Genomic DNA, 23,690 nt, shown 5'->3' with positions numbered 1-23,690 from the left:
TGTCCACTGCAGAGTCTTTAGTGTATAAAAAGCACTTAAGATTTTGTGTAGTAGCTAGACAAAGATAGACTTTTATTTGGGAGATGTCTCATTATTTTTTTGTCTTCTAGTATTTAACCTGAATATAAAGATCTTCTCAAGTTCTCTGGTAACAGCCAGAATTAAAACTATGGTTCTCACTGAAGTGTTGTGTTTTTGTTTGTTTGTTTAAAGATTTTGTTTATTTATTTGAGAGAGAGAGAGAGAGAGGGAGAGCACAGAGGGAGAGTGAGAGGGAGAAGCGGACTCCCCACTGAGCAGAGAGCCCAGCGTGGGGCTCAGTCCTGGGACCCTGAGATCATGACCTGAGCTGAAGGCAGACACTTAGCTGACTGAGCTACCCAGGCACCCCTGAAGTGTTGTTTTAGTGTATTGTCAGAATATGTGGGAAATTTGACAGGAAAGGAATTATAGAATTACAGTGGTAAGATCATCCTTTGTTATTTTAAAACAATAAAAACAATACTACCAATAATGCTGCCTTATATTTGTATAGTACTTTATAATTTATAAGAATTTTTATCATCCATTGTGTGTTTATCAATAAATCTTTATGTGGGCAGGTCAGATGTTAGTACATGAGTCCATAAGTTCTAAGAGGTGAAATGATTTCTCCAAGCTTTCGTGTTTAGTGACCAGAACTTAGCCCCCCGCGCCCCCCCCCCTTTTTTACAGTATTTGTAGACTTTGCTTGGTGCTCTCTGGTGTAACTATGTGTATCAAGTGTTATCAATTAAGTTCTGCTTGAGTGTTGAAGCTAGAAGTCTGCAAATAGAAATTTAGTAAATTATGTATTCCTTATATTTTTTAGGCATTATTTTTCTCGAATTTTATAAGTTAGGTATAGAATTTTAATTCAAAACATAAAGGCTTTCTTTCATCCTGACGTACTTTTTCCATAACTTTATTTTTATCATTTAGGAAAATGTAATGGTCAGTGCTTATAGGGTATGTGACGTGCCTAACAGTACTTACATGGGGTACTTTTTAAAATCAGAAAAATACATAAGTTACAACTATATAGTTTGGTGATTTTTTTTTTTTTTGAAACTGACATTACCAGAATCCCAGAAGTTAGCCATTCAGTTATTACCCATCCCCATTCCCAAAGGTAATGACAGTCTTGACTTTTATTTTTATAGATTACCTTTGTTTTTGAATAGTGGGGGCTATACTTTTCTACTCATCATTAGATTTGTGAAATTCATCCAAGTTCTTCAAGTAGTTGTAGTTTAGTCATTCTTATTGCTGTATAGTACGTGTTACATGAACATACCACAATTTATTAATCCATTCTGTTGATGAGCTTTGAGTTGTATCCACATTGGAACTTTTAAGAATAATGCTGCTATGAATATGCATATATTTGCCTTTTTTTTTTTTAAAGATTTTATTTATTTATTTGACAGAGAGAGACACAGCGAGAGAGGGAACACAAGCAGGGGGAGTGGGAGAGGGAGAAGCAGGCTTCCCACTGAGCAGGGAGCCCGATGTGGGGCTCGATCCCAGGACCCTGAGATCATGACCTGAGCCGAAGGCAGACGCTTAACGGCTGAGCCACCCAGGCGCCCCTATATTTGCCTTTTCAAGAGCATTCCTATATGCATTTCTATTAGATATTGATCTAGGAATGGAATTATTGGTTCATAATACATCCTGTCAAATAATTTTCAAATCCGTTGTACCATTTTACACTCCATTTAACTATGTAGGACATTCAGGGATTGTCTGTTTTTCCCTTGTAGCCTTTCTGGTGGGTACATAGTATTATCACATTATGGTTTTAGTTTGCATTTACTTGATGAATGATCATATCGAGCACCTTTTCTAATGTTTGCAGATATTTTTTCTTGGGAAGTGCCTGTTCAAATCTTTTTGTGCTTTTTAAAAAATCAGCTAGTCTGCCTTTTTCTTACTGAATTGTAAGGAGTTCTTTATACAGTCTTCTTACAAAGTCTTTGTCATATATGTGTATTGCCAATATCTTCTCCCATCTGTCACTCGCCTTTTCCCTCTTTATGATATCTTCCAGAAGTTAATAAAGTTCGGCTTATCAATGTTTTTCTTTTATGGTTAACACTTTTTTTCTTTCTTTTTAAGTCTTTGTATATCCCCAAACCACGAAGATTCTAACTTACATTTAGTTCTAAAGATTTTGTTTTGCCTTTCATATTTGTGTCTGAAATCCTATCTGGAATTAAATTTTATATATGCTTTGAGGTGTGGATCTGGATTCAAACTCAAATTTGAATAACCTGCAAGTATTATACATTTTCCTTTCTCTGAGTGGCATTTATGTAATTGTGCTGTTTTAAGATTGTTTATCTGACCTAGTTCTTGCCATATATCATGCATGCTTACAAAGAATTACTTTCTAGGCTTAGTCAGGGAATTAAATTAGAAGAACTTTTACAATAAACTTTCTCACTGGGTAGAAAGGTCTAATTTTGTTTAAATAGTTCCAATTTAAAAAATATATTGCATATGTGTATGCATATAATATAAAATACATATATATAATATACATACATATGTGTATCTGTATAACATACGTACACACACATCTCATTACATAGAGAAAACAGCACAGGCATTAATGATAGAGAAGCCAAGTTTGAATCCCTTTTAACTACTTATTAATTTGATCTCAAGTAAGTAATTTAGATTCTCTGAACCTGAATTTTTTCTCTATAGAGTGGGGTTTTTGGTATGGCACCTGACACATTGTAAAATGGGGCATGCCTAGTATGGTGCCTGATACATTGGAAGTACTTACTAAATATTTGTTCTTTCCCATTGATTTGGAGCCTTATATATTATGGTACAGATGATGATGGTACATTTTAAAAATAAATTAATTGTTTTCTGTAATGAATGTGGTTAAATGTCATTGTCTGTGTCTTTATCAGTGATGATATATTGACATTAGTGAGGTGGGAAGTAAAAAATCTTAATTTAGCTTATGTAGGTTTTATTTTTTCCTTCGTTTATAAACGTCATTTATATAGTTAACATAGTTACTTGTATGCCTTTAGTGTTTCCTTGTGTGCACAGATGAGACCACTCAGAAATAAATGAAAGGTATATATTTTATTTTTTTTAAGATTTATTTATTTCAGAGAGAGAGAGAGAGGAGTGGGAGAGAGAGAGCGTGCATGCGGGGGGTGGGGGGCGAGGGAGAGGGAGAGAGAATTTCAAGCACACTTGGTACTGAGCTTAGAGCCTGACACGGGACTCGATTTCATGACACTGAGATCATGACCTGAGTCTGAACTAAGAGTCGGATGCTTAATTGACTGTACCACCCAGGCGCCCCACAGAGGTATATATTTTAATTTCAAGTGTCTCTGACTTTTGGATTGTTGGCTTTAAAACAGGGAAAAGATGTTTTAGGTAGGAGATATAAAAACTGATCTCTTTGCTTCTTATGGGTAGAAAATGGAATAAAAGTAAATAACCTAGTGTATAGAAATGTTTAGAAATACTCAAAAAAAAAAAGAAAATAGAGGTCTTATTCTTTACTGCCTTTTAATAGTGACTAATTTCTATCTTAGAAGCTTATAATTAATGGTATGTATTTGCATATAAAATTTAAACTAGGGTAATAGGGGAGGCAGCATACAGGTAGAGCATGACGATGCGTGTGGTAGGTGGTCTGCTAGTTTCTACAAAGGGGAGGGACTGAGGTCCCTCAGGAGCTTTATGAAAGAATCCTTGAATGTGGTTTTATTTGAGTTGTCCCTTTAGGACAAGGATAAATTCACCAGGGACTGGCAGTGGAAAAGGGTGAAGTACATATTCTGTGCTAGTCTGGTGATGTAAAAATAAGTGCCATGTTTCTAAGATTGATTAAAGCAGTGGCTTCTCAACTTAGTCTTCATGTTAGAACTGTGCGAAAAATTTATTAAGGAAAATACTGGTTCTTAGATACTCCCAGTGCAGTTATAAGATATATGAGGTGGTATAGGTAGAGGATGAGGTAACAGTAGGAGGTGAAACTAGTGAAATAGAGATTAGGGCCAATAGTGATCTTGGTTCTGTGCGCCATGTAGATTTTCTTCTGTCCACTGGGTAGGCGCTGAAGCCCCCCCCCCCCCCAATTCTCTCTACTTTTTGTGTCTTTCAGGGAAGTTGGAACATGAAAGTCAACATACTTTTATTAGCATGCTATAATTTTGTTGATTTATTCTGCAAATATTTATTGATGCATGCTATGTGCTAGGTGCTCTTTTAGGTGTCTAGAATTCAGGAGTGAACACACAGACCACACACAGTCCCTGACCTTAAATAGAGGGTCATCAACATCCAAAACTGAACTCAGTTTCTTACAAACTTGCTCTTCTATTTGTGCTTTCCTGTCTTAGTGAATGAGGAAATTGTTTACCTCCATGCTCAAAGCAGAAACTTTAGTATCATTCTTTTTTTTTTTTTAAAGATTTTATTTATTTATTTGACAGAGAGAGACACAGCGAGAGAGGGAACACAAGCAGGGGGAGTGGGAGAGGGAGAAGCAGGCTTCCCGTGGAGCAGGGAGCCCGACGTGGGGCTCGATCCCAGGACCCCGGGATCATGACCTGAGTCGAAGGCAGACGCCTAACGACTGAGCCACCCAGGCGCCCCACTTTAGTATCATTCTTGACTTCACCCTCCACCCTCTTCACTTTTTTTTCCCCTCATGATCACCGAGTCCTGTTGATTCGATTGCCTACATTTCTCTCATCTCTTACTTCTCCCTGTGTACTGCTTCTGCTCTGCTCTATGTGCTTATCATTTTAAGCTGACTTCTGCCTCTCAGCTGACTCTTCCCTCTTCTGTTCGGTTCTCAGCCTTGCAGCTTGAGGAATCTTTCCAAAACAAAAATCCTTAGCTTTTAACTTTTTAACTTAAATATTTTTGGCAAAAATTACTTATATTTAAGGTGTACAACATGATGTTTTGATACATACACTGTGAAATGATTACCACAAACTAATTAACATATCTGTCATCTCCCGTAGTTACCATTTCTTTTATTGTGGTGAGGATACACTTGACCCTTGAACAACTCTGGGGTTAAGGGCGCCCACTCCTATGCAGTCGAAAATCTACTATAACTTTTGACTCCCCCAAACTTAACTACTAATAATCTAGTGTTGACCAGAAGCCTTACTGATAACATAAAAAGAAAATTAACCCTTATTTTGTATGTCATATGTATTATATACTGTATTCTTACAAGAAAGCAAGCCAGAGAAAAGAAAATTATTAAGAAGGTCGTAAGGAAGAGAAAATAATTTATAGCACTGTATCTAGTGGCAGTGTTTCCCTAGTCTGCTGGCCTCAGCTCAAAGGCATCAGCTGCTGGGTGGGCCTGAGGGCAGTAACAGCCTGGAGGCACAATACAGCTGCCCATCTGCCTGGAGATTCACCACCACCCGGTGGCCGTCGGCATGTGTGGCCGCATGAGAGTGCGCTGGCCCACAGAGGCTGTCAGGCTGTGGTGCCTCGGCAGCCACGTGTCTTGCCCTGTCCGGGAAGGGCAGGCCCTAAGGCTAGGGGGCCGCCTCTGAAGCGGAGGACTTGGGGGACAGGGCTCTTGGTGGGGCGTGGAGCCATACTTGCCCCCTTCTTCAGCCCAGCCTGCTTCCCACAGGCCTGGGGCACCGCCCCCCCCCAGACCACTCCTTCTACTGTGACCTTAGCCCTGCCTGGTCCTGCCCTTCCGGCTACGAAAGGTCTCTGCAGGCCTCCCAGGTACTCAGAAGGCATTAGGTGCCACCTCTGCACCGGTTGCCTTTGATTTGGTCCTGTGGTGACTGGGGTAGGAGGTTATAAATAAATAACTTGTGGCTTTTGCTATTAACTCTTAAAATAAACAAAAAAAATTAAAACCCACATATAAGTGGACCCACCCAGTTCAAACCCTTGTTCTAATGTTAATTGTACTTGAGATCGCTCTCTTAGCAAATTTCAAGTATATAATACATTATTATTATTATTATTATTAGTCACCATGCTGTTTATTTAGTTTCCAGAACTTATAACTGAAAGTTTGTACCCTGTGATCAATATCTACCCTCACCCTCCCCCCCCCAGCTTCTTGGTAACCACCATTCTACTTTATGTTACTGTATGACTTTTTTCCTTCTAATTTTTTTTTTTTTTTTTAGATTCCACATGTAAGTGACATTATGTGATACTTGTCTTTCTGTATCTGGCTTACTTCATTCTGCTTAATGTCCTTCAGGTTCATTCACATTGTTGTAAATGGCTAGATTTCCTTCTTTTTAAAGGCTGAATGATCTACATTTTGTGTGTGGGTGTATTTCACATTTTCTTTATCCATTCATCTGTCGAGGGACACTTGGTTTGTTTCCACGTCTTGGCTTAGCCTTTAATCATTTAAGGCTTTTATGAGTTTGCCTCTGTTTTCTTTTATAGCACAATTATCTCACCAAATAGCAAAAAAAAAAAAAAAAAAAAATCATTACACAACCAGTATAAAGAACATATACCTTCATTAACAGTGCTGTCAGTGTCATTTTAGGCTGCACTAAACATCATCATTTGCCATATTGATGTTTGATTTTATTAATAAGTTTTGACATTACCTTTGTATATAGTTTTAAATTTGTTTTGTTTTAGTTAAATAAAAGTTGTGCATCTGCATCCTTGCCAACACTTGTTTCTTGTGTTTTTAAGTCATTCTGACAGGTGGGAGATGATATCTCATTGTAGTTTTGATTTGCGTTTCCCTGATGATGAGTGTTGTTGAACATCTTTTTCATGTGTCTTTTGGCTATCTGTATGCCTTCTTTGGAGAAATATCTGCTCCTGTCTTCTGCCCATTTTAAAATTGAATTATTTGTTTTTTTGGGTTTTGAGTTGTATCAGTTCTTTGTATGTTTTGGATACTAACGCTTTATCCATTATGTCACTTGCAGATATCTTCTTCCAGGGGTGCCTGAGTGGCTCAGTCCTTAAGCAAATATCTTCTTCCATTCAGTAGGTTGCCTTTTAGTTTTGTTGATTGTTTCCTTTGCTTTGCAGAAGTATTGGCAAAGATTTGGAGAAAAAAGAACCATCATGCACTGTTGGTGGGAATGCAAACTGGTGCAGTTGCTGTGGGAAACAGTATGGAAATTCTTCAGAAAGTTAAAAATAGAACTACCCTATGATCCAGTAATTGCATTACTGGGTATTTACCCCCAATATACAAAAACACTAATTCGAAGAGATACATGCATTCCTATGTTTATTGCAGCATTATTTATAATAGCCAAATTATGGAAGCAACCCAAGTGCCCATTGATTGATTAATGGATAAAGAAGAAGTGGTATATCTATGCAGTGGAATATCATTCAGCCATAAAACGAATGAAATCTTGCCATTTGCAAAACATAGATGTATTTAGAGAGTATAATGCTAGGCTAAGTGAGCCCATCAGGGAAAGACAGATACCATATGATTTCACTCATGTGCGGACTTTAAAAAACAAAACAAATGAGCAAAGGAAAAAAGAGACAAACCAAGAAACAGACTCTTAACTGTGGAGAACAAAGTGATGGTTACCGGCGGAGTACACTTGATGAGCACTGTGTAATGTATGTATGGAATGGTTGAATCGCTATATTGTACACCTGAAACTAATATAACACTGTTAACGATACTGTAATTAAAATAAAAAACTTAAAAAGTTCATGTCTGTATCAAAAAAAGTTACACATCTAAATATAGAAGCCAAAGTTTATACCTATTATATGTCTACATATTGGAATAATATAGTAAAAATAATTAAGACACCTGGGATCAGGTGCTGCAAGAATTTCTTTTCTTTAAAAAGGGATCAGCACACTATTAAAATTTAAGAAACATCACTCTATAAAGTCAGTGACTTTATCATATTTTACTCTTACATTCTCAGGTCCTAATTCTGTGCTTGGCACATAGGAGATACTCAGTAAATATTTTTTTGAATTAGAGAATGACTCACATGTATAAATATGTGCACTTTTGGAGCTGTGCTTCAGTTTTTCATTGTGTGCTTCACGTATCATCTTGAGGATTTCCCAGCAAAGTCTATCAAAATCTGTTGATCTGAGAGTTTTGCCTGATTGTTTTCTTTTCTTCACACCTTCATGATCCTGATCATAATATTTCCAAAAATTTAAATAATTATTCATTTTGAAAATGGGCTAGGGTAAAGCAACACTAGCCTGTAATTTTCTCTCTCTGAACTTGGAGAGCAGAGGTTTTCATTCCAACATAGACTGAGCAAGAGGTGAAACCAGTGTGCATTAAAAAATTTAGGGATATAATGTATTTTTATATCTTGTATTTATGCTTTTCCTTTTTTATTTTGAAATATAGTTTACCTTTGAACAACATGAGTTTGAACTGTGCAGGTCCAGTTATATGCGGATTTTTTACAGTACTGTAAATATATTTCCTCCTTTTTATGATTTTCTTAACATTCTTTCTCTAGCTACTTGGTTATAAGGATACAGTGTATAATATATATAACATACAGAATATTTATTAATAGACTTTATGGTATCAATAAGGCTTCCGGTCAACATAGTCTATTAGTAGTAGTAGTAGTAGTAGTCGACTACTAATAGTATTCTATTTGGGGAGTTAGAAGTTACTGGTGGATTTTTGGCTGTGTGGGGGGTCAGGGCCACTAAGCCCAGGGTCTTTCAAGGGTCAGCGGTAATTTTAAACTTACAGAAAAGTTTCAGAAGTTGTGTGGTGGTCCCATATGCCTTTCACTCAGTGTCTCCCAGGGTTAACAATATTTTCAGTTTCAAAAATAAGATGTTAACATTGGCTCAGTATTATTAACCCACCTATAGACATTTAAATGTCACTAGTTGTTTGACTAATGTCACTTTCTTGTTCTAGGATCCATTCCAGAGTTCCACATCCTCTTTAGTTGTCATGTCTGTTTAGTCTTTTCCAGTCTATGACAGTTCTCTGTCTTTCCTTATCTTTCATGAACTTGATACCTTTGAAGAGTAGTAGTCAGTTATTTTGTAGAACGTTACTAATGTGGGCTTCTGTGATGTTTTTTCATGATTAGATTGAGGTTATGTGTTTTTGGCAAGAATGCCACAGAAGTGATACGTTCTTGTCAGTAGATTGTATCAAGGAATACATGATGTTGATAAGCCTTATTACTGATACTGTTAACACTGATTACTTGGATGAGGTGTCCGCTAGGTTTCTCTATTATCACAGTACTATTTTTCTATTGATAATTACTAAACATCTTTGGGCAGGTACTTCGAGACTATGCAAATATTATGTTTCTCCTCAAAATTTTACCTATTAAGCTTAGAACCCATTAGTGTATATTACTAATTGTGGTATTTCTATTACCCCTGCTACCTCTCCTTTATTATTTGGAATTCTTCTCTGAGGAAGAGCAGTCCCTTTCTCCTGTTTGTTTATTCATTAAGTTATTTATATATGTAAGTATGGACTCATGGACTTTTTTTTATTATGTGATTTAGAATTCAATACTATTATCATTTTTCTTGTTGCTTACATTTTTCAGCTTTGGTTATTGGGAGCTTTTTCCAGTTGGTTCCTGTGCCCTTTGACATGCCTTTCTTGAGCACTTCTTTACTCTCTGGTACTATGAGATAATCTGGTCTCATGTTGTTTTTCTCTGTCTCAGACTTTTAATCAGCTGCTACTCTAAGAAAGCCTGGGTCTCTTTATCGGAGAATGATCTTTAGAAACAAAGATCTTGGTGCCATGTGTGCTCATTGTATTGGGATGTCATTGCTCCCCAACCTTCTCATTGGATAGAGCTGGAAATATATGTATACTAATCCATGCATTCATACAGGTTCATAGTTTTATCTGTATCTACCTATAAATATATATGTATCTCTATTTTTATGTCTATATGTGTGTATATATGTGTATATGTGTGTGTGTATACACCCAATCAAATACTCTTTTCCAAAGTTATGTGTATATTCTTGATTTATAATACAGTTATCTTAATTTTTTAAGGTTTACATTTCATTTTGCAATCTCCTCCCCCCTGGTTGAATTTTTAAAAATAATTACTTAAAATTCATTTTTATGTCATATATTTCTTTGAGTTTTGACAAATGCATAGTTGTGGTTCTATCATCACAGTCATGAGAGAGAATACTTCAGTCATCCCTCATGCTTAACATTTTGGAAGAATATATTAAAAGTGGTTTGGTACTTAGAGTGCATAGGAAAATTTTACCAGTGGATTTTACTGCTGTTTGGTTTGAATAATCACATTAAGAGAGAAACTTGTTTGATTAATAAAGCAGTTAGGATATTAGAACAGGAGGGAGACTTCTTAATGGCACCATCATTTGTTATTCATTGTGGCTCCAGAATATGGATTTGTTTTTTCAGATTTTAAAGAATTGAGATTTTTCATATAATAAATTGAGACTTTTTAAACAAAAGTAATTCACAAGATATAATCAAATAGATATTTTTAAAACATTATTTTTCTTATTGTCTCTGTTTACCCTGTAAGCAAAAAGAAGATAATTTAGAAGTGATAAAATCTAATTCTAGTGCTATTTTAATTTGTTATTATAGAAAGGGTTTTATTACATATATCTAAACCTCTTCTAATAAGTTACATTTGTGAGTAGATGAAAGATAAAGGACATGAGATAACTAGTAAAAGACGTAGAACTGATATGTAGAATTGGGGAAGATTGTTCCATTTTGCCAGAAAATAACAGTGCAGATTAAAACAATGAGAAACCATTTTAGTTATTGAGAGAGGTTATGAGTGAGAACGAACACCCTAATCTGGTGAAGGTGTAGTGAAACTCACCCAAATACATGAGTACATAGCAGGTAGCATTAGCATTTCAAACCAATACCATGCTTTTAAGCACGGTAAGAACAAAAATCCCGATACGGTTGAGCCCTGAACAACACAAGAGTTAGGGGTGCCGACCCCCCCCACAGCTGAAAATCCAAGTACAACTTCTGAGTCTAACTACTGTATAAAATACAAACAGCATACAAAGTATGTGTTAATTTTGACTACTGATGTCATAGGTAAGGCTGCCAGTCAACAAAGGTCAAGTAACACTTATTTTGTGTGTTGTTTGTATTCTATACTGTATTTTCACAATAATACATAACTTTTTTCTTAATTTTTTTTCAGTATTTCTAAGCCACTCATTTTGCAAGTATTCCAAATTGTCTCATATCTCCAAAAAATTTCCCATATATTTATTGAAAAAAATCCTATTTATAAGTGGACACATGCAGTTTAAAACCTGTACTGTTCAAGGGTCAACTGTAGTCTGTCAGGCTGATGCACACTGGTGGGACTGATGGGTATTTTCTTTTTTAAAAAATATTTTCACTCATATGTGGAACATAAGGAATAGCACGGAGGACATTAGGAGAAGGAAGGGAAGAATGAAGGGGGAGAAATTGGAGGAGGAGACGAGCCATGAGAGACTATGGACTCCGGGAAACAGACTGAGGGTTTCAGAGAGGAGAGGGGTAGGGGGATGGATTGGCCCGGTGATGGGTATTAAAGAGGGCACGCTCTGCATGGAGCACTGGGTGTTATACGCAAACAATGAATCATGGAACACTACATCAAAAACGAATAAGTACTATATGGTGACTAACATAATAAAAAAAAATTTCCAGATAATTTGCAGTGGGAAAACTACATATAATTGGAATTTTACCTTATTCAAGGCATGATTGTGTAAAAGTTATATTTTGACATTGATACTAAGCGTGACTATGTAGCTAAAACCTGTAGCACAGTGGTTGTCTAGTTGTAGAGTCTCAAAGTCAGTGCTAGATGTGGCGTGTCAAGTCTGGAAGCCTTGAAATTTTTTTTTAAACTGTATGATCCTGATAGGAGATATTTTAGGATATATGGATTAGTTTTTCTTAGTTAATTGTGGTGTTGTGACAGAATCCAATTGTGAGATCAGGTCAGCCACCTATATCCACCATTCAGAGGATAGTTATTCTTGACAAGTTGAAATTTATTTCCATACTCTCTTTTAGGCATGTGTAGCAGAACTAGGTTTTTAACTCCTGAAAGGTCAGCAGACAACTTTGTTAAGTGTTTGACTTGGTCCTTTTTTTTTTTTCAAATTATGTTTTCAAATTATGTGATTTAAAGAATGTATTGATTGATATTTTTGGGTGACAGATCTCCGTGGATCTTTCATGTTTGTGCATGTCTGAACACGGGTATTATCTGGACTATTTTCTTCAAGGATATTGTACGAACAGCCTTGAAAGATAGTGAATTTAGACTTTAATTTAGATATCCTTCTAAGTCTCAGGACAGATTTATTTCCTGTTGAGGATAATAAAGATAAGTTGTCCCTCTAGAGCAGAAGTTGGACAAGTTTGCTAGCAGTACCTTTAAAAGGTTGGATTTTTATAACTTTTGAGTTCTTCAGCTGTGGCATAAACTGCTTGCTTGAGGACCATCTATCTGGGCAATTCCACTCCAGCCCCTTGGGACTTGGGTGACAACATGGAGCTCATGGTGCCTGTTGTATCATAAGAATGGATTAAGAAAATGTGATGTGTGTCACCCAGCCACCCCATCCCTCCCACCCACCTGGGATGGCTGGATGATAGACATTGGGGAGGGTATGTGCTATGGTGAGCGCTGTGAATTGTGTAAGACTGTTGAATCACAGACCTGTACCTCTGAAACAAATAATACATTATATGTTTAAAAAAAAAAAAAAAAGAAGAAGATAGCAGGAGGGCAAGAATGAAGGGGGGGAATCAGAGGGGGAGACGAACCATGAGAGACTATGGACTCTGAAAAACAGAGGGTTCTAGAGGGGAGGGGGTGGGGGGATGGGTTAGCCGGGTGATGGATATTTTTTTTTCTTTTATTTATTTTCTTTTATTTTTTTATTTTTTTATTCTTATGTTAATCCCCATACATTACATCATTAGTTTTAGATGAAGTGTTCCATGATTCATTGTTTGTGCATAACACCCAGTGCTCCATGCAGAATGCGCCCTCCTCAATACCCACCACCAGACTAACCCATCCTCCCACCCCCCTCCCCTCTAGAACCCTCAGTTTGTTTTTCAGAGTCCATCGTCTCTCATGGTTCGTCTACCCCTCCGATTTCCCCCGCTTCATTCTTCCCCTCCCGCTACCTTCTTCTTCTTCTTTTTTTTTTCTTAACATATATTGCATTATTTGTTTCAGAGGTACAGATCTGTGATTTAACAGTCTCACACAATTCACAGCACTCACCATAGCACATACCCTCCCCAGTGTCTATCACCCAGTCACCCCATCCCTCCCACCCCACCCCCCACTCCAGCAACCCTCAGTTTGTTTCCTGCAATTAAGAATCCCTCATATCAGTGAGATCATATGATACATGTCTTTCTCTGTTTGACTTATTTCACTCAACATAATACCCTCCAGTTCCATCCACGTCATTGCAAATGGCAAGATCTCATTCCTTTTGAGGGCTGCATAATATTCCAGTGTATATATATACCACCTCTTCTTTATCCATTCATCTGTCGATGGACATCTTGGCTCTTTCCACAGTTTGGCTATTGTGGACATTGCTGCTATAAACATCAGGGTGCACGTACCCTTTCGGATCCCTACTTTTGTATCTTTGGGGTAAATACCCAGTAGTGCAATTGCTGGATCATAGGGTAGCTCTATTTTCAACTTTTTGAGGAACCTCCATACTGTTTTCCAGAGTGGCTGCACCAGCTTGCATTCCCACCAACAGTGTAGGAGGGTTCCCCTTTCTCCGCATCCCCGCCAACATCTGTCGTTTCCTGACTTGTTAATTTTAGCCATTCTGACTGGTGTGAGGTGGTACCTCATTGAGGTTTTGATTTGGATTTCCCTGATGCCGAGCGATATTGAGCACTTTTTCATGTGTCTGTTGGCCATTTGGATGTCTTCTTTGGAAAAATGTCTGTTCATGTCTTCTGCCCATTTCTTGATTGGATTCTTTGTTCTTTGGGTGTTGAATTTGATGAGTTCTTTATAGATTTTGGATACTAGCCCTTTATTTGATATGTCATTTGCAAATATCTTCTCCCATTCTGTCAGTTGTCTTTTGGTTTTGTTGACTGTTTCCTTTGCTTTGCAAAAGCTTTTTATCTTGATGAAGTCCCAATAGTTCATTTTTGCCCTTGCTTCCCTTGCCTTTGGTGATGTTTCTAGGAAGAAGTTGCTGCGGCTGAGGTCGAAGAGGTTGCTGCCTGTGTTCTCCTTTAGGATTTTGATGGACTCCTGTCTCACACTGAGGTCTTTCAACCATTTGGAGTCTATTTTTGTGTGTGGTGTAAGGGAATGGTCCAGTTTCATTCTTCTGCATGTGGCTGTCCAATTTTCCCAACACCATTTGTTGAAGAGACTGTCTTTTTTCCATTGGACATTCTTTCCTGCTTTGTCAAAGATGAGTTGACCATAGAGTTGAGGGTCCATTTCTGGGCTCTCTATTATGTTCCATTGATCTGTGTGTCTGTTTTTGTGCCAGTACCATGCTGTCTTGATGATGACAGCTTTGTAATAGAGCTGGAAGTCCGGAATTGTGATGCCGCCAGCTTTGCTTTTCTTTTTCAATATTCCTCTGGCTATGCAGGGTCTTTTCTGGTTCCATACAAATTTTAGGATTATTTGTTCCATTTCTTTGAAAAAAGTGGATGGTATTTTGATGGGGATTGCATTGAATGTGTAGATTGCTCTAGGTAGCATTGACATCTTCACAATATTTGTTCTTCCAATCCATGAGCATGGAACGTTTTTCCATTTCTTTGTGTCTTCCTCAATTTCTTTCATGAGTATTTTATAGTTTTCTGAGTACAGATCCTTTGTCTCTTTGGTTAGATTTATTCCTAGGTATCTTATGGTTTTGGGTGCAATTGTAAATGGGATCGACTCCTTAATTTCTCTTTCTCCTGTCTTGTTGTTGGTGTATAGGAATGCCACTGACTTCTGTGCATTGATTTTATATCCTGCCACTTGACTGAATTCCTGTATGAGTTCTAGCAGTTTTGGGGTGGAGTCTTTTGGGTTTTCCACATAAAGTATCCTATCATCTGCAAAGAGTGAGAGTTTGACTTCTTCTTTGCCAATTTGGATGCCTTTGATTTCTTTTTGTTGTCTGATTGCTGTGGCTAGGACTTCCAATACTATGTTGAATAGCAGTGGTGATAGTGGACATCCCTGCTGCGTTCCTGACCTTAGGGGGGAGGCTCTCAGTTTTTCCCCATTGAGAATGATATTCACTGTAGGTTTTTCATAGATGGCTTTTATGATATTGAGGTATGTACCCTCTATGCCTATACTCTGAAGGGTTTTGATCAAGAAAGGATGCTGTACTTTGTCAAAACCTTTTTCTGCATCTATTGAGAGGATCATATGATTCTTGTTCTTTCTTTTGTTAATGTATTGTATCACATTGATTGATTTGCGGATGTTGAACCAACCTTGCAGCCCAGGGATAAATCCCACTTGGTCGTGGTGAGTAATCCTTCTAATGTACTTTTGGATCCTATTGGCTAGTATTTTGGTGAGAATTTTTGCATCCATGTTCATCAGGGATATTGGTCTGTAATTCTCCTTTTTGATGGGGTCTTTGTCCGGTTTTGGGATCAAGGTAATGGTGGCCTCATAAAATGAGTTTGGAAGTTTTCCTTCCATTTCTATTTTTTGGAACAGTTTCAGAAGAATAGGTATTAATTCTTCTTGAAATGTTTGGTAGAATTCCCCTGGGAAGCCATCTGGCCCTGGGCTTTTGTTTTTCGGGAGATTTTTGATGACTGCTTCAATTTCCTTAGTGGTTATAGGTCTGTTCAGGTTTTCTATTTCTTCCTGGTTCAGTTTTGGTAGTTGATATGTCTCTAGGAATGCATCCATTTCTTCCAGGTTATCGAATTTGCTGGCATAGAGTTGCTCATAATATGTTCTTATAATTGTTTGTATTTCTTTGGTGTTGGTTGTGATCTCTCCTCTTTCGTTCATGATTTTGTTGATTTGGGTCATTTCTCTTCTCTTTTTGATAAGTCTGGCCAGGGGTTTATCAATCTTGTTAATTCTTTCAAAGAACCAGCTCCTAGTTTCGTTGATCTGTTCTACTGTTCTTTTAGTTTCTATTTCATTGATTTCTGCTCTGATCTTTATGATTTCTCTTCTCCTGCTGGGTTTAGGCTTTATTTGCTGTTCTTTCTCCAGCTCTAGGTGGAAGGTTAGGTTGTGTACTTGAGACCTTTCTTGTTTCTTGAGAAAGGCTTGTATTGCTATATACTTTCCTCTTAGGACTGCCTTTTCTGCATCCCAGAGATTTTGGATAGTTGTGTTTTCATTTTCATTGGTTTCCATGTATTTTTTTTAATTCTTCTTTAATTTCCTGGTTGACCCATTCATTCTTCAGTAGGATGCTCTTTAGCCTCCATGTATTTGAGTTCTTTCTGACTTTCCTCTTGTGATTGAGTTCTAGTTTCAAAGCATTGTGGTCTGAAAATAGGCAGGGAATGATCCCAATCTTTTGGTACCGGTTGAGACCTGATTTATGACCTAGGATGTGATCTATTCTGGAGAATGTTCCATGGGGACTAGAGAAGAATGTGTATTCATTGCTTTGGGATGGAATGTTCTGAATATGTCTGTGAAGTCCATTTGGTCCAGTGTGTCATTTTTTTTTTTTAAGATTATTTATTTATTTATTTGAGAGAGAGAGAATGAGAGAGAGAGAACACATGAGAGGGGATAGGGTCAGAGGGAGAAGCAGACTCCCCGCCGAGCAGGGAGCCCGATGCGGGACTTGATCCCGGGATTCCAGGATCATGACCTGAGCCGAAGGCAGCCGCTTAACCGACTGAGCCACCCAGGCGCCCTGGTCCAATGTGTCATTTAAAGTCTTTATTTCCTTGTTGATCTTTTGCTTAGACGATCTGTCCATTTCAGTGAGGGGGGTGTTAAACTCCCCCACTATTATTGTATTGTTGTCGATGTGTTTCTTTGCTTTTGTTATTAATTGCCTTATATAATTGATTGCTCCCATGTTAGGGGCATAGATATTTACAATTGTTAGATCTTCTTGTTGGATAGATCCTTTAAGTAGGATATAATGTCCTTCCTCGTCTCTTATTACAGTCTTTGGTTTAAAATCTAATTTGTCTGATATAAGGATTGCCACCCCAGCTTTCTTTTGGTGTCCATTAGCATGGTAAATGGTTTTCCACCCCCTCACTTTCAGTCTGGGGCTGTCTTTGGTTCTAAAATGAGTCTCTTGCAGACAGCATATCGATGGGCCTTGTTTTTTAATCCAGTCTGATAGCCTGTGTCTTTTGATTGGGGCATTTAGCCCATTTACATTCAGGGTAACTATTGAAAGATAGGAATTTAGTGCCATTGTATTGCCTGTAAGGTGACTGTTACCGTATATTGTCTGTTCCTTTCTGGTCTATGTTGCTTTTAGGGTCTCCTTTGCTTAGAGGACCCCTTTCAAGATTTCCTGTAGGGCTGGTTTTGTGTTTGCACATTCCTTTAGTTTTTGTTTGTCCTGGAAGCTTTTTATCTCTCCTTCAATTTTCAATGACAGCCTAGCTGGATAGAGTATTCTTGGCTGCATATTTTTCTCATTTAGTGCTCTGAATATATCCTGCCAGTCCTTTCTGGCCTGCCAGGTCTCTGTGGATAGGTCTGTTGCCAATCTAATGTTTCTACCATTGTAGGTTACATATCTCTTCTCCCGAGCTGCTCTCAGGATTTTCTCTTTGTCTGTGAGACTCGAAAGTTTTACTATTAAATGTCAGGGTGTTGACCTATTTTTATTGATTTTGAGAGGGGTTCTCTGTGCTTCCTGGATTTTGATGCCTGTTTCCTTCCCCAAATTAGGGAAGTTCTCTGCTATAATTTGCTCCATTATACCTTCTGCCCCTCTCTCTCTTTCTTCTTCTTCTGGGATCCCAATTATTCTAATGTTGTTTCGTTATGGTATCGCTTATCTCTCGAATTCTGCCCTCGTGATCCAGTAGTTGTTTATCTCTCTTTTTCTCAGCTTCTTTATTTTCCATCATTTCATCTTCTATATTACTGATTCTCTCTTCTGCCTCATTTATCCTAGCAGTTAGCGCCCCCATTTTTGATTGCACCTCATTAATAGCCTTTTTGATTTCTACTTGGTTAGATTTTAGTTCTTTTACTTCTCCAGAAAGGGTTTCTCTAATAACTTCCATATTTTTTTCAAGCCCAGCTAGTATCTTTAAAGTGATGATTCTGAATTCTAGATCTGACATCGTACTAATGTCTGTATTGAGTAGGTCCCTGGCAGTCGGTACTACCTCTTGTTCTTTTTGTTGAGGTGATTTTTTCCGGTTGTCATTTTGTGCAGAGGAGAATAGATTAATGAGAGAACAAAATGCTAGCAGAGTAACAATGTCCCCAGAAAATATACTCTAAACAAATCAGAAAAGACCTGAAGCAGTGGAAAAAGAAATGGAAAGAGAGAAAAAAAGAGAAAGAAAAAAAAAGAAAAAGAAAAAGATAAAGATAAAAACAAACAAAAGAAAACAACAACAACAAAAAAACAAGAATGTGATCAAATATGATCAGGCTGGTATATAGATCAGTGCCACACACTAGATTTGGGGTGTATTTTGGTCTTTTATTTCTTTCTTTTTTATTTTATTTTTATTTTTAAAATATTTTATTTATTTATTTGACAGAGAGACACAGTGAGAGAGGGAACACAAGCAGGGGGAGTGGGAGAGGGAGAAGCAGGCTCCCCGCAGAGCAGGGAGCCCGATGTGGGACTCGATCCCAGGACCCTGGGATCATGACGTGAGCCGAAGGCAGTCGCTCAACCGACTGAGCCACCCAGGCGCCCTATTTTGGTCTTTTAGAAGAAAGTGCCTCCCAAAATTTTAAAGAAAGAAAAACTTATATATGTACAAAAATAAGGGTTGATATGATGAAGGGATGGAATCTGACTGTAAAGATGGAAATTATAAAAAATTTTATAAAACGAATTGATAAGAAGTTGTTTGAATAAAGAAAGAAGAGGATTTAAAAAAAAAAAGAAAAAAAAAGGGAGAGAATGTGATCAGGCAGGGGAATAGAAAACACCATATACTAGAGATTTAGGGTATATTTTAATCTGTTAGAAGAGAGTATCTCAAAATTTTAAAGAGAGAACAACTTATATATATATATGCCAAAGATACAGGTAACTACTATGAAGGGATAGAATATGCCTCTAAAAATGAAATATAATAATTTTTTTTTTAAAAAAAGGGATTGATAAGGTGTTGGTTGAAAAAGGGAAGAAGAAAAATCCAAAAAAAAAAGAAAAAAAGAAAAAAAAAGACAGTTAAAAATTAACTTTGAAAGACTATAGAATCATGGTAAAAAAAGCCATGCATTCTATGTGCAGTATTCCCCTAGCGCTGGAGTTCTGCTGTTCTCATTGATCGGTAAACTTGGTCTTGGCTGGCTGTTCTCGCTGATCTTCTGGGGAGGGGCCTGTTGCCGTGGTTTCCAAATGTCTCTGCCGGAGGCGGAATTGCCCCGCCCTTGCCCGCTCCCGGCTAAGTAATCTGCTTGGGTTTGCTCTCTGGAGCTTTTGTTCCCTGCGAGCTTTCCGTACAGCTTTGGAGGCGGAGAGTGAAAATGGCGGCCTCTCAATCTCCGCCCTGGAGGAGCCAAGAACTCGGGCCCCGCTCCTCAGTGAGCCCCCAGAGAAAAGCCGTCAGTCACTCCCATCTCCCCGGTCTCCGGCCGCACTCCGTGCTCACCCGGCCTGTGACCGCGCGTTTCTATCTCTGGCACCCGAGACGTTGTGGAGTCTCCAAACCCAGCAGATCCCTGCGGTGCACTCCCACGCGGCTCCTCCCGGGGGAGGAAGGTGAGTCTCCCCGGATCTTCCGCTTGTTGGGTCCCTGCTGGAGGAGCAGTGGCCCGACTGTGCCGCGGATCACGGTTTGTGGCAACCCCGAGCTGAGAGCCCGCGCCTGGGCTCCGCCTCTGCAGCCGGCTTCCCTGCTCCGATACCTGGGAGCTCTGCTGCACTCAGGCACCCCCGGTCTTTCTGTGACCCGTGGGTCCTGAGACCACACTGTCCCGGAGGGTTCCACCCCCCCGCTTAGCCACCAGAGTGACGTCCCTCAGTGGAGCAGACTTTTAAAAGTTCCGATTTTGTGCTCCGTGGTTCTATCACTTGCCAGAAGCGGCCGACGGAGGCCCCTCCCCCGCCGTCTGTCCTCCCGAATATCGCCTCGGATTCACTTCTCCGTACGTCCTACCTTTCAGAAAGTGGTCGCTTTTCTGATGAGAGAGTTGTTGCTCTTCTTTTCTTCGATCTCCTGTTGAGTTTGTAGGTGTTCAGAATGGTTTGATCCCTATCCAGCTGAATTCCTGAGAGGAGACAAAATCCAGGTTTCCTACTCCTCCGCCATCTTGCTCCGCCCTCCCTGGTGATGGATATTAAAGAGGGCACGTTCTGCATGGAGCACTGGGTGTTATACGTAAACAATGAATCATGGAACACTATATCAAAAACTAATGATGTATGGTGATTAACATAACATAATAAAAAAATGTGATGTGTGTATGTTTAAAATGGAATCATTTATATGTTGAATTTAAAAAAGAATTCTAAATAATGGAATCAAATAGTAGAAAAGTGGTTGCCGGGGGCTGGGGCACATACAGGGGTTGGGGAGGGCGGCAAGGAAAGGTTGGTAAGAAGGTACAGACTTTCAGACGTAAGATGAATAAGGTCTGAGGATCTAATGTATAACATGGTGACTATAGTTAATAACACTGTATTGTGTAGTTGAAATTTTCTGAGAGTACAATTTAAGTGTTCTCACATACACAACACACACACAAAAGAAAGACAAAAAGGTATTTGATGTGAGGTGATGGATGTGATAATTAACTAGATGGAGGGAACCCTTTCACAATGTTTATGTATATCCAATCATCATGTTATGAAATTTAAATATCTTAGAGTTGGGTCAGTTATACTTGGTTACTTATACTTGATTGATTAATTATACAATAATATAAGTAAAGCTAGAAGAAAACCTTGTTAGAGATAAAAAGTCTTATTTCTGACTCAGGATTCTTGTTTTTGCCAGCATCCATGAAACTGGCTTGCTTCCTTGATAACTCAAAAAGTAGAAGTAGAGCAAAATCCTCTGGCTTTCACAGTTATTTAATGCCTTGAAAGATACATATTGACGTAATGATGTGACTTTTTTAAAAACAAGAACAAATAGAGTAAGATTACTTTAGAAATATAGAGTTTAAAAGGAAAGTGTGTGTTTGTATTTATTGAGAAAAGTATATGAAAATACCCTAGGAACTTGCAGGTAAGTAGCTGTTTTTTAGACCAATTCCCTTCTGCCCTCATGAGTGTTTATTATCTTGCTCAATTTCCAGTCTGGAGGTTCTGTCTCTACATGGAGGGTCACAGTCCTTCTTATAAATAAAATATTTTATTTTTGTAGTATATATTTTATTATTTTAAAATTATTTCAGAAGAATTTATAGATACTGAATTAACTCACTGAGTGTTAGGGTAAGCAATTGAAGATTTTAAAATAGTAAGACAAACACTAGTAAATTATGCTTAACATGGAAAATACTCTCACTTTATTTCTCAAAATTCAAACCAAGAAAAGTTAGTAAAAGTCCTTCTGCTTAGGTTTTAGCTGTTTTGTGTGTATTGATGAAGCAGAGCAGTATCTTCTAAAATAAGTTTTAATTTTCAGTTTAACAAGAGTATTGTTTTGTATGGAAATATATTCATATTATATTTGCTGTCAGAATTAAAGGCCCAAAGTCAAATATAATCAAATCCAAGGAATTTGTTTTGAGATTAGAATGAATTTTAATGAATACCTTTTTGTTAATGTAAAATTTTGTGTTTTTTTTAGTAACAATTATCCCAGTAATTAGGTATAATACTTCTTTTTTATACTGTCAGTCTGCCGTTGTGCACTTACCTGAATGTTCCGTCCCACTACTAATTAAGCATGTTGCTCTTTGACCAAGCTACTGCCCCTTCCTCCCTCCTCTCTTTCATTTCTTTTGATTTATCTTTTCTCTTCCTCAAGTAGGTGCAGAGCAATTCACCAAGGTTTACCCTAACTCAGGGTAAGAGGCCTGCCTCTCCTTCTCACTCCTTCTCCTCCTCCTTTTTTTTTTTTTTTTTTAAGCTGTGGGTTATAATTGATATACAAAACATTGAACACATTTGATATATGTATCAGTGAGTTTGACATATGTACACATCTGTGATTCCATTACCACAAAGTACTAAACACATCACCTTTAAAAATTTCCTTGTTTTCTTTGCATGTGTGTATAGGTTGTGGTACAAACACTTAACATGAAATTTGTCCTTTTTAACGTATTTTAAAGGTCACAGTACTCTACTCTTAACTATAGATACTGTATTATAGGGGATCTCTAGAACTTACTTATCCTGCATAACCGAAACTTTATATCCATTGAGCCACAATTATCCATCCCCCCCCCAACCCCTGACAACAAACGTTCTTATCTCTGCTTCTAATGAGTTTGACTATTTTTGATAGCTCATACAAGTGGAATCATGCCATATTTGTCCTTAGGTCACTGGCTTATTTCACTTAGCATAATATCCTCTGTGTTTATCTGTGTTGTTGCAAGTAGGGTTTCCTTCTTTTTTTTTTTTTTTAACACTGGACATCCTTTCTCAGAGCCTACTTCTGTTTGTTTTTTTATATAATGGCCAGAGTTTTTTGTTGTATTTAGTGGGAGGATTAGGAAAAAGCATGTCTATTTCATCTTTATGGAAGTGGTAGACTGTTTTGCTTTTGTTATCTGTTTTATAAACCTTTATGATCATTAGGAAAAATAAAATGAAATATTTTATGCATGTATAGTCAATTAATAATGAATACACTTACCAAAAGAACTTTTAGCAGAAATTAGTTTTGGTTAAGACACAATCTCATGTAATTCAGTTTATATGAAATACAAAGTGAAGAACTTTAACTCTGTGTAAATTTAAATTCCTATGTTTAATTGCAGAATCTTTTAGCTGAAAAAGTAGAACAACTGATGGAATGGAGTTCCAGGCGCTCAATCTTCCGAATGAATGGCGATAAATTCCGAAAATTTATAAAGGCACCACCTCGAAACTATTCTATGATTGTTATGTTCACTGCTCTTCAGCCTCAGCGGCAGTGTTCTGTGTGCAGGTAATTTATGTATTCTAAAAAATTTTTAAATTATTATCATATGCTTGTATATTTATTACATATATATAAATCTGTATAATAGAATTCAACAGCTGTTCAAGGTTATAGTCAGCTATAAATGTGGATTTAAAAGTAAACTCAAAATCAGGGGTGCGTGCATGGCTCAGTTGGTTAAGTGTCAGGCTCTGCTCTCAACTCCGCTTGAGATTCTCTCTCTCCCTCTGCCCCTCACCCCGCTAGTGAGCGTGCGCACTCTCTCTCTCTCTCACATAAATAAATCTTTAAAAAATATAAGCAAGCTCAAAATCAGTGTATTTTAGAAAATAATTTGATACGCTAATATTCTTTTATTGTGTAAAATACTTATTGATCAATCCATTTGTAATAAAACAAATTTGCTTCTTTATGT

General features: G+C 37.8%; 1 protein-coding gene across 2 annotated transcripts in view; it reads left to right on the top strand.

Annotated features, from left to right (window-relative positions):
• TUSC3 (tumor suppressor candidate 3) overlaps positions 1-23,690 on the top strand; it is a 267,954-nt gene that overhangs the window by 93,881 nt on the left and 150,383 nt on the right. For both annotated transcript variants that reach the window (XM_044911838.1, XM_044911834.1), the window contains exon 2: positions 23,112-23,281. In XM_044911838.1, the coding sequence (XP_044767773.1) occupies positions 23,112-23,281 (170 nt within the window). The remainder of the gene's footprint in view (positions 1-23,111; positions 23,282-23,690) is intronic.

This window comes from Neomonachus schauinslandi, chromosome 2, assembly GCF_002201575.2.
Source record: "Neomonachus schauinslandi chromosome 2, ASM220157v2, whole genome shotgun sequence".
NCBI classification, from domain to species: Eukaryota; Metazoa; Chordata; class Mammalia; order Carnivora; family Phocidae; genus Neomonachus; species Neomonachus schauinslandi.
The sequence above is the reverse complement of the archived record's forward strand: the minus strand, read 5'-3'. Positions and strand labels throughout refer to the sequence as shown.